Genomic DNA, 11,948 nt, shown 5'->3' on the forward strand with positions numbered 1-11,948 from the left:
ACAACACCAACTCAATGTGGTATTGTAACAAACAGGGTGGAATGGGGTTGGCGACCGTGTGGCAAGAGGTTCTGTATCTCTAGAAATGGCACCAACGGCAGGACATCTTCTGGATGTACAACACCCGGTGAAGGTGAACACTGAATTTCTGGGCAGACTGACTCAGCCGAAGATGCCTCGCGAATCACAAAGAGCACCTCCATCCGGAGATAGTGCAAGGCATCTTCCAGGACTGGCGAGGACCTTGGTTAGATCTGTTCATCACCGCAGAGAAAGTGGAGTGTCAGCACTTCTGTAATCTAGAGTTTCCAAAGCAGCTCTTGTTTGGAGACTCATTTCATCTCTAATGTAACTCAGGCCTCCTGTACTCCTTCCTGCCCAGAATTATCAATAAGATCAGGAACGACCGAGCCCAGGTCATCCTTATGGCAGCGGATTGGGCACGGAGAGTATGGTATCCCAAACTCCTGAGCATGAACATCGGTCCTCCGATCAGTTTGCCTTTTCAGGAGAATCTCCTGTCACAGCAATAGTGCAGGGTTCTGTACCCCCAATCTGCGAATGCTCTGCCTTCATGCATGGAGATCATGATGTGGCAGCTGACTGCTCTTGACCTTCCTTCAGAGGTTTGCGAAGTTATTCTGGCAGCCAGTTATCCATCGACTATGACAGTATATGCCTCTTGTTGAGACAAGTTTGTGGTTTGGTGTACTGACAAGCATGTTGATCCCATCTCAGCGCCTTTGTCTGAGGAATTGTTGTTTGTTTAATTGATAGCCCAGCGAGTCTTTGCTTTTGGCACAGTTAAAGAGTATCTTTCAGCCATTCTTATGGTTCCCAGCTCAACCCTCCCTGTTCAAGTTACCTGTTGTGACTCCTTTCCTGGAAATACTTAAGCATTTGTTCCCTCCAAAACCTTTCATTATGCCCTAATTTGACCTTGATTTGATTTTAACATTTGGACGTGCTTACCCTTTGAGCTCATGCATAGTTGTCATGTATGTCGCTCAACAATCAAAATGGTCTTCTTAGTGGCCAATACCTCGGCCAGGAGGGGTTAGCGAGCTTCAGGCGCTTTCTGTGCACCCTCCATATGCCAATTTCTTTCTGGACAAACTGTTTCTCCGAACCTGTGCATCTTTCTTATCAAATGTGGTGACCCCCTTCCATGTCGGGAAAAGTATCATACTGCCGACTTTCTTGACTCCAACTCATCTTTCCAAGGAGGAGGAGGGACTAATATCGCCTTGACCCGAAGAGCAACGGGAGAGCGATCAACTCTTTGGTGGGTTCGCCTAAGCATAGAAGGGAAAGGCTGTACAGAATGAACCATCTCCAGATGGATGGCTGCTCACCTCCGGGCAAGTATTGCTTTATCTATTCTAAGGTAAGGAGTCTGCGGCTTGATGTCTCTATCAGATAACCAAGTTAATTATGTTTGGTATAGCCTTATCTGGTAGAGACTCCATCTAGCCGCAGGATCCTTACAGACCCTCACTGCTTCTGAGGAAAGGTTTTGCCTACTAAAAGTGCCCTGTTGGTCCTTAGCATTTGCACACTGATACATCAGCCTTTTGATGTGGCTCTGTGCTTCTGGTGCGGAAATGTCTAGAAAAGAAACTGACGTCGGCGTGCTTGGATGGTCCCTATATAGGCAACACACATGTCACTTTAGGCACTGACACTGCCAACACGAAGCTGATCGATACCACTTATTGGCACGCAGAGGTACTGCTGAAGATTTTCCGATCTAGACTGACACCTAGGGAATTTTCAATGGGAAGGAATCTACAACTAGATAAAGTCTCTACCAGATAAGGCATTACTGAAGGTAAGTAACTCGTTAGTTAGGTCTTTCCATAGGAAGTGAAATCTATTACGAATACAATGGATTAACTGAAGTTGCTTCAAGATAATCTAGTTGAAGATGTGTCAAATCAATTGGCTATGTTTCTGAATCATCCCTGTTCCTCTGTCAGTCATCTTTAACAGAGACATCATGAAAATAGTCCTGAAACTTAGAAGCCGTTCTCTACAGGTATAAAAATATTTAGAAGTTTCTTGGTGGCATTGTAACTTGAGAAACAATTGACTGACTTATATAGTGCTAGGATTTTATTTGCATGGGAGAACAGGGCTGCTTGTGAAGTCTGGCATGAGTGATCTGCTGTGGAGAATAGCATTGTGGGTCAGTCATTGTTAATGCACTCCCTTTTGTTCAAGATGGAGCTGATTGGTGAAGTTCCTTTTTAAATTTTATGTATTAAGAAACTGAGATTGAATCCTTGAAGCCATTTTGCATCTGCTTTAATGTGTCTATTCTTTTTGTTTTTCTTCCAGACCGTTGATCTCTTACCTGAGGAAGTTTTATTACTATGACCCCCAGGAAGAGGTTTATCTTTCACTGAAAGAGGCACGACTGGTTTCCACACAAGAACAAGAGAGCGAGTCGTCAACGTAACGAGGGATCCAGGCCCATCTTCTCGCTGTCACCTCCTACGGTAAAGGAAGTGCACTCCTCAGCTACTCCATTCCCCACCAGTACCATACTTTAGGTTCTGTGTTCCAATAGTGGGAGAATAAAATAGAGCTTTCCACTGGATGATGGTTACTTCCCGACAGTCTTTTTTTAGACGAGTCCTATTTTGCCTTATTTTAGTCATTGTCTGGGACCTGGACAAGCTTAAATAAAAAAAAAAAGTGTTTGGTTCCCCTTCCTTAATGTGAATTTTTGCTTCCAATTAATGCTTCTATTTGCAGATTCCTTACCTTGTGAAGCTCCTTGGGTGTCAGATGGATCCAGAAACTCCCCAGTACCTCCTGGGCACCATATGCATTGGTTATGGCTCTGTCCCTCTCCTGGACATGATGACTGCGAGCCACATACATGTGCCCCTCCTGCACACTGTCTGTTTCTCTTTTTCTACTGTCTTCAACTTGGATTCCAAGCTCCACTCCCATGGTTTTCGTTTCTTTTACCAAGGTTTTATTTAAGCCGTATCGTGTAGCTCTCCAAGGTGACAGATTTAAGCCATACCATACTTGTTACAAGTAGATGGTCATGCATCCGCATAGAGTCTCCAATTCCTGTAATAAATGCTTCCTAATGGTGTTGGAACGCCATTAGGGAGCAGGAAGCCAACAAAATAAGTTGGGACCTGTGCCAAGTCACAAGTCCATTTCAGTTGATCCTTTTCAGGTGAGTTCAGCATGAAATTGGAGGACACATTTCTCAAGATGCTCATGCTCCAGGATGATGCCTAAGAGTCAGTGCTCAAAGGAGCCGACAGTACCTTAGATGTCCAACTTTGATTCAGTTCCAATTCTGGATGGATTTTCAATTGTGGATTGCAGCCTTCAAGGAGGCCATGTTGCAACTCTTTAAGATTATTCAGAATCCTTCTGGCACTCCTTTGGGCCCAACAGATCTCTCATAGCCACCAGTGTCATGCCTTCCATTCATCAGCTGTCATCATTCACTTGCAGCCTGTTCCAGAGCTGGGCCGTTGTCTCACCCCCTTACCATTGGCTCCAACTTTCTGTATCTATTCCGGATTCTGCTCCAATTGCGAGTCCTGAGCCAACCAGCTAGTAGTGACGTCCTGTGTTGCACTATTTATTTATTATGGCACAGCCTCATGTTGAGGTTAGCTGAATTCAATTTGAATTTATTTGCGTGAGTTAATTAAAACCATTACATTATAATAAGAGCATTAAAAAGAAAAGGACATCATAGTTTATTAATTTTGCGAGAGGATGTAGCCTTACGGCTAGAGTGGTCGACCTTGAAGCTGGGGAACCGGGTTGAGTCTCTGCTTGACGCTCAACGTACTGTGATGCTGGGTAAATCACTTAATCTCCCCTTGCCTAACAAAAATTAGTGTGTCCTTATGTAATGAAACTGGTGCTCATGTAAAGCACTCTGATTCCTGATTTGGGTCTAGTTTGCGCTATATAAAACTCTACACATTTTTTTTTTTAATTGAGGTTAAAAACTCTGGTACGGTGCAATAGTTATGTCCTAAAGTTTGTCTCGGGGCTTCTTCGCATATTTGAGGTTGACTGTTGTTCTTTGTCCGGTCCCCTATGAAAGTAACAACCGTCTGGCTCTTCAAATTTCCAGGACTACTTTATTTACCATTCTACACGCTGATACTCCTACTTTTATAGAGTGCTTGTGCTTTGCGACTGTGTTAGAGAGTGTTCTTTTGAGGTCCTTTGTTTAAAATAGTCCAATATCAGCGTTTGGACCTTACAAGGGCTGGGACGGGGGCAGTTCCAGGGTGCATGGCACCCCTGATAGATGGTACAAATCCTCTGCAGCGGGCCAGGGTGTGAGGTTGTTTTTGTGAGAAACATACTACAGAGGCCTCATGGCAGATGGTTACTTTTTCCTCTCAGGCATAGTTCTCTGAGAAAGGTCCTCCTTTCAGTTGCTAAGGTCGGGCAACAGCACAGGAGGTGCAGCCATGATGCAGGTTCGTAGTCGCGCAGTCGACATGCTCCTTCTGTGTTTTGGTTTGCCCAGGTCCAGCTGTTGAGGTTAGCTGTCCTGTTCCCTTGCACTGAAGGTTGCATTTCAGGAAGACGGAGGCCTTCTTTAGGTTTGATTCTAATTTAAGGCCTCAGTCAGGCTCTCCACAATGAAGACTGAGAATGTGGGCAATTTTTTCCAATTTCATTAGACTGATGTTGGCTTATGTCTTGATCTTCAAAATGCTAGTGACTTGGACTTTTCACCAGAAACAAAATTGAATTTGCCCTTGGTGTTTGTGACAGAGGATAGCACTTATTTTGTAGTTGTAGTACGCAGAGCTGCTAGATTTATAGAGACTAGCCTCTTAATCGAAATTTTTCATCCCTGACCTTTGACATTGCAGCTGTTGCTGGCTTGTAATGAAGCCCTGACTGAGCCCCTAGCAGTGGCCTGTAGGTGACCTAGTTCAAGCTTTATATGGCCACTGCCATTTAGTCCTTCTATTGCAAGACAACACAGACCTCTTTGACCAGGTGAACCGTCCTGCCTAACGCAGCCTTCTATACCTGAGAGGCTTATCGTTGAGGCCTCTATGAGCAAAGTCAATTCAGAAGCTTTTCTCGTGGCACCACAAAACAGAAAATCTAAGAAAATTGACACGATGGGGAAGTGAGTCTTCTCTTTGTGTAGCCCTGTGCTTCCCTCTTCACTGAATGCTGCATGCCTCATAGGTCAGTGCTCTCATGTCCTCTGGGATGTGACAAGTGAGATTGTGCCCTTTCTGCCTGAAGATTTTTAGAACTCCTTTGTCCAGAAGGTACAGGATGGCCAGAATGATCTGAGTCCTATGCATTGTGCTGCGCAGGCTACCTGCACTAGTGTCATACTATTGTCTGATTAGATGTGTGCCACAGGGTTTTCTGGTGGGCGTAAAACTTCATTACCGGATATCATTATGCTTTTTGATAGGGCTAGACAATTTGGTGAGTAAAAAGATATGGTGCTAGAACTCTTTAAAGACAAATGAGTTATGGATTGTTTGCTAGGGCTACTTTTCGAGGCTCGCAAATTCAACCAGCTGTATTGAAAGTTCTGAGGAAACTGAAGGGCTCTTGCTGTTTTGTGGTTCCAGAGCCAGGGAAGTTATGGGCAACATCGTCGCCAACAAATACAGCAGAGCAGTATTCCTCCTTTTTACAAAGTGCTGCTTCCAAGCTGCTTTAGCTTGCCCTCCTCTTGTAAACTGAGAATGGCAGGTGCCAGGATTCGGCATTGTCTTCCCAGCTTGTATGCAATTTCTTCAGGCCAATGGGTCCTTTAAGATGTTCAGTTTGATTATACCCTTCCTTCCTTGACTACTGTTCCCCATGTCCCAGCAGTTTTTTTGTCCAAACGTGGGTTGATCATGCTGATGTTCTCTCCTGAGAATGCTGCTAGTAGCCAAGCTCACAAACAAGGTGTTGCCTGAGGTGGAGAGGGGTACAGGATACTACTTCTGATATTTTGAGGTCCCCTAGAAAGACTGGATTGAGCCAGAGGCTTTTTAAATTTAGGCTATTTTAATGCCTTTCTCAGGAAGAGAAATTCAAAATATCAATTGTTGTGTCAGCCTTTGATTTGGAGCACTGGATGGGGTTCTTGAAGTTGCAGGACACATACTTATTTGTCCCACAAGAGTTTTCTATATTTTGTGGTGGGTCAGCCCATTTTCTAGTACTGTGTCACCCTTTGACTTTACCTCGGCCCCTTGAGTGTTCATAAAGCTCATGCCTTTGGTATTGGCCCATCTGCGTATGATGGATGCACATCCTGCCATCCTATACCTGGATGGCAGACTCTAGAAGGTGGACTCAATGTAGCTTGTCATTGACTTCCTTCAGGTGACTGTCATTGCTATCCACTCTAGGGTTCCGTATTAATTAACCCAAATGCCTTCTTCAGCCTGTGCAGGGGAGTCCTCTTGCAGGGGCCATCCAGCACACAGTAGCTTTGAAGGCCTTTATGTCCCTGCAGCAATTCCAGAACATTCAGGCTTTGGGCAGGTATTTCAGATGGAAGCATCCGTTTCGGCTCGGATACTTCAGAGGCTTTGGTGCTCCTGGCATTGTGCATCCTGTTGGTGCTGGCCCCTGGAGGCCCTTTAATTGAACTTTTGAATTTAATGCGCCTAGCATTGAGCATGCTTTTCTGACAGTATCTGAATGTCAGATGACGGATGTATCGTCTGCCTGGAGACTTCACATGGGTGACGTAAAGATTGGCAGACTATGGACTTCGAAGGAGCAGAACCATCACGTTAACCTTATGGCGCTGCACTTATTTATCTGACACATGAGGCCTTTTTGATCTCTGTCCCAGTCAAGCAGGGTGATCTAATGAAGTTTTGGGGTGACTAATTCATCTCAGAATCTCGCGTGGAGTGAGTGAGCAAACAGAGCAGGTTTTGTCTCAAATGGCACATGCACCCGGAGATGACACGGGCATTTCTGCTCAGTGGTGGAGTGACTTCTCTAGACCTTTCTGCTACCTCCAAAAATACTCAGTCTCGTCTTTTGCACTCTAGAGTTTCCTCCTTGAAGTTCTTTAGCTAATGCTGTTGTTGAAGTTCTGGCTTAAGGCCTAATAGCCATGGTTTTCTCTACCCTCAATCCTGATGACTGGTTTAGACTGTTTTTCCTGTAGGACGCTTATTTCCATATCCCCGTCCTGTAGGCCCACATGTGCTGCCTTCAGTTTGCCGTAGGCCAGTAACATTTCTAGCTCGATGTGCCTCCTCTTACCTCACCAGAGCCTCTTGCATGTTCATGAATGTGAAGGCGATGTTGGCAGCACACCTTAATAGGTTAGGAATCCAAGTCTTCCCCTAACTCCACAAATGGCTTTGGAAGGTGGGCTCGCTCCAGGCAGTTGTCACCCACCTCCAGACTATGCTGAACCTCTTAACATAATTCGGTTTCACTATGACTCCTTTGCAAAAGCTCCCCTTAATCAAAGCCATGACTCTGACGCTGCTGGTACAGATGGCCTCCTGCATCCAGGTGGCATACATTGGCTTTACAGTGGGATATAAAGTCCCAGTGGACACTACATCAGAGAGATCTTTCTGTTCTCTTGCAGGGGATTCTTATCAATAGTCATAAGCACATGAATATTCCCGCCCATGCGCGGGACCCCGGAAACATATAAAACATATATATAACAATAAACACACAATGCAGCCTTCGATATACCACACAACGCTGAGCAATGTTGTAAGAATTTCCTTTGCATCACCTGTTTTTCATCTCAGGACCCCCAGCTGAGCTGCAGCCTGGTAAAATTTATAAAGGCAGTGGAAAAAAATGCCAAGAACCGATATTTAAACCGCTTTTAAAATAAAAACTAATTCCACTGCCAAAGTACTTTTTGCGTGAAAAATGAAAGGACAATACACCTTATTACCAGCACGAATTGAACAGCAACGTCCATGTTATGTCGGTTTTAAAATACATGTCATTTTATATTCTTGTTTTATATATTCTGCTTTTGTATTGCATTGGTTTTAATTAACTGTGCTAATAAAATACTTACTTACCCTTGCATACAAGTACAATTTCAATAAAGCAGGGAGAAAGAAACACATTTGAAAACTGCTTTAATACACAGCAGAAATCATAATCCTGCAAAGAGGAATGAAAAAACATTGCCAGCACATAGGCTGCATTGCAGAAACTTAAGTGCAGACAGCTGAAAAGCGAACCCACAGAAACACACAGAAGAAACTGGCACCGTGCCTTTAAGGCAGCCATGATCCCTAGCTTCCCATCATGCCTCAGGGGTGACAGTTAGGTCAGTTGCTCTTTGCAGAGACCCGAAGGCCATGGCGCAAAGAGATGACCTGTATCTTGATCACTTGCCCGGGGAGGCGGGAAGGTTGCTTATGACTTTGAGGAGGATACCCCTGGAAGAGAACTAGGATTACAGGTAAGTAACTTATCCTTCTCTTCCAGGGGGTCCTCATCAATAGTCATAAGCACATGAATAGAATAGCAAGCCCATCCCCTCATCCTGCGGGCAAGTAACCGGAGCACAATAAAGATACATTGTAAGAAGAAACCATTACAAAGACTCCAATTAAGCTAGCATTGGAACAGATTCCTCAAGGAGGCCTAGCCTACTTGGTTATCTGCTCTGGATTCAGAATCCAGACCGTAAAGCCTGGTAAACGTATGAACCGATTTCTAAGTTGCAAGCTTGCAAATCTCGGCCATTGGTACATGTAAATCCGTATTTGTAAAGCGTAAACTATTCACCCTCATGGGTCTAAAGGCGCTGGGGGCCTTTGTGGAAATTAAGTGAGAACTAGGAATACTTGTTAGTAACTTACCATCTGGCCCATACTGCAAAGGAGACTGCGACAGATCTGCAGTGTTTGCTACGGGGCTGCAATTGGATCCATGGCAGACCCCTCTCCTTACTTCACGCAAAGATCACAGTGGTGACTGATGCTTCACTTCTGGGTTGTGGAAGCCATTTGGGTGAGGAGAAGATCAGAGGCATCAGATCTCTGGCAGAGAGCCTTCTCAATTTCAGTCTTCTCTAGTTGTGAACCATCCACTTAATCTAGAAAGCCTTCCTGCTGTCTGTCAATGGGAGGCTGATAGGGAAGTGAGGTGCCACGAGGTTTTGTGTTTCTGGGCGTGGCTAGACCGCTAAACAATTTTCTGGTGACGCATCACATGGCAGGTTCCTTGAAAGTCAGAGCAGGTGTATAGAGCCATTGAATCACAATGGCAGTTATATCCGGGTGATGGGTGTGCAGGATCTTTTCTGCAAGTGGAGAGAATTCTGGCTTGCTTTTGCGCATTAGAGTTTCCAAGGCATCCCTCGCTCAGGGACGTGTTCCTTGTTGAATGGATCTCAGGACTCCTGTATGCTTTCCTGCTGATACCTCTCCCGCCACGAGTTCTGAAAAAGATCTGAACATTGTACTTACAAGGCTCATGTGAAGAAAGTGACCCGATTAGGGCCACTCTGGTCTCTCGCGACCACCTCTCAGCCGTCTATGCAAATGGAGAGTCGTTCAGACAGCAGAGAATACAAACAAAGTATATTTCATTTGGGTACACTCGCGCGGAGTCCAGTCTGACCAGCCTCCTAGGATTGCTGCAAAGGGACTGACTTCAGCAAACATAGAGATACATTATGTACATTTCTGAACCAAGAAAGTCCTGCCCATCAAGGAAATCTACTAGCAGGTGCAGCTAGAACAAAGAAGTACAGAAAGATGAGTTTCAACTCTGAGGCCGGGTGCACATTATCTTTATGCAAAGGTTGTTCTTTTCATGTCGATCGCTAGGCTGGTGGGAGAAAGCCTCTGTCTATGGAAAAGGAATGTGTTAAGAGCAGTGTATTCATTAGCAAAGCAAGACCTAACCTTGGGTAAATGGGTCTTTCCGCAGCCTGCTTCTCGAGAAGGGAATACGCAGCTAATTACATGATTGAAAGTGGTGGCTAAACAAAAATGATGCTGCGGATGCTAACTTAACATAAGAATAAAGTACAAGCAAGGTTGCCAAACATATTCATTACATCACATGGGTCCACCTTTTGAGCTATTACACAACTGTGCGTTAGTTTCTTTCGTGGAAAGTTGCATTCCTCATTGCAGTCACTTAATTGAGGAGAGTTGATAATCTACAAGCGTTAACCTTAAAAGAACCCTTCTTTTAGCTTCATAAAGACGGATTAGTTCTTCGTACCAACCCAAAATGCCTTCCCAAAGTGGTTTCTGCCTTTCATATCAACCAATCAGTTGAGTTACCGGTGTGCTTTCCTCAAACTTGATTACGTAGCAGAAAAACCTCTTCATACTCTTGATGTCAGAACAGCGTTATTATATTACATTGAAAGGACAAAGGATTTTCGTAAAACAAAACTGTGGCATTTGCTACACCTCACAAAGGAAATACCATCTCTAAATATGGTATTGCAAGATGGATTGATAAATGCATTCAAACCTGCTATGCTAAAGCTAAAATATCTTTATCTATACCTCCTAAAGCACATTCCACTTGTATAATAGGACCGTCTATGGACTTTTTAGGTAACATCCCTATAGTAGACATTTGTAAATCAGCAACATGGTGCACACCACACACTTTTACCAAACACTACTGTGTGGATGTGTTAGCACGTCAACAAGCCAATGTAGAGGAAGCAGTGCTAAATACACTTTTTCAAACAGCTGCAACAGCTACTGGTTAGCCACCGCGTGGGAGAATACTTCTATATAGTCTATGCAAAGCATGTGGATCTACAGCACACATACCTCGAACGGATTATGCTACTTACCCAATAATGATCTCTTCTTGGCATGTAGAACTGTAGATTTACATGCGCCCACCCACCTCCCTGGGCACCTGTAGCTGTTGCAGTTTCCATTATTTACATTAAGCACGCATGGACATCACTTTACTACACTTACTTACTCCATTCTCACCCTCTTGTGGGAAAACAGTCTAACAGTGGAGTCGATGCCCATGCGCACTATCACCGAAAGGAGGAGGCTCCTTACCTCGTGACTAGGAAAGACTTCTTCGAAGAAAAACAACTTACAAACATCCGGACCCAACACTAGATGGCAGGAGTATGCAAAACATGTGAATCTACAGCTCTACATGGCAAGAACAGATGCTTACTGGGTAAGTAGTATAATGTTTCCTTGGTCTAGGGTGTGAATAATGTCAGTCTATTCAGCAGTTTCTATTCGGCACAGAAGCCAGATTTATTGTTTCACATCTGTGGCTTGTTGGCAAGGACTGCAGTCCCTTAGCCTGCGACTAATATTTCAAAGGATTTCTGTAGCTAGGGATGGTTATTCACTCAATGGAAATTTGAGATTGGTTTGGATCAAAATTAGTGTTTTTTAGTATGGAGTAATTTGACTGAGCCTATTACTTTGAGGCTGGGCCTTGATTTAAGAAAGCATTGATCAAGCCACACCAAGGAATTTTTGAACATAGAAAAGAGGCCTTTTAGTTTTCCGGCAAAAGGACAAGGAAGTGTTTGGTTGGTTTGAGTTTCTTGGGGACTGTTAATAGAGCATCAGTTGAGCCTATGAAAGAGTCACAAGTGTTCTTGTATGTTGACGGTTAGGGTCAGCGTTGGTTTTGCTTTTGGTGTAGCTAATTTTATGTGATAAGTAGTTGAGGAATTCCACACGTTTCACAACAGAGGGTGTAGTATGAAGACCCGAATAAAACAAAATTGCTATGTCGTCTGTCCTAAATAGGCCAGTGGAATATAATTTAGGAAGTTCCCTCAGGCTTTGAGTCCAGGCTGTGGCCCCGTATGACTCTTGACTGAGCAATACTTGAATGTTGTGAGCTGGGTCAGAGTAGGTAGTGATTACTTAACCCTTTCGCTGCGGCGGCTATTCTGCCGCAGCGCTAAAGGGACGGGGCGGCCGCCGCATGCTGGTGACAGAACC

General features: G+C 44.3%; 1 protein-coding gene across 2 annotated transcripts in view; it reads left to right on the forward strand.

The window, feature by feature from the left end:
• Positions 1-11,948, forward strand: part of SOCS7 (suppressor of cytokine signaling 7) — a 262,772-nt gene that overhangs the window by 246,559 nt on the left and 4,265 nt on the right. For both annotated transcript variants that reach the window (XM_086924311.1, XM_086924310.1), the window contains one exon: positions 2,341-2,501. In XM_086924311.1, the coding sequence (XP_086780437.1) occupies positions 2,341-2,461 (121 nt within the window). In that variant the 3' untranslated portion in view covers positions 2,462-2,501. The remainder of the gene's footprint in view (positions 1-2,340; positions 2,502-11,948) is intronic.

This window comes from Lissotriton vulgaris, chromosome 5, assembly GCF_964263255.1.
Source record: "Lissotriton vulgaris chromosome 5, aLisVul1.2, whole genome shotgun sequence".
NCBI lineage: Eukaryota > Metazoa > Chordata > Amphibia > Caudata > Salamandridae > Lissotriton > Lissotriton vulgaris.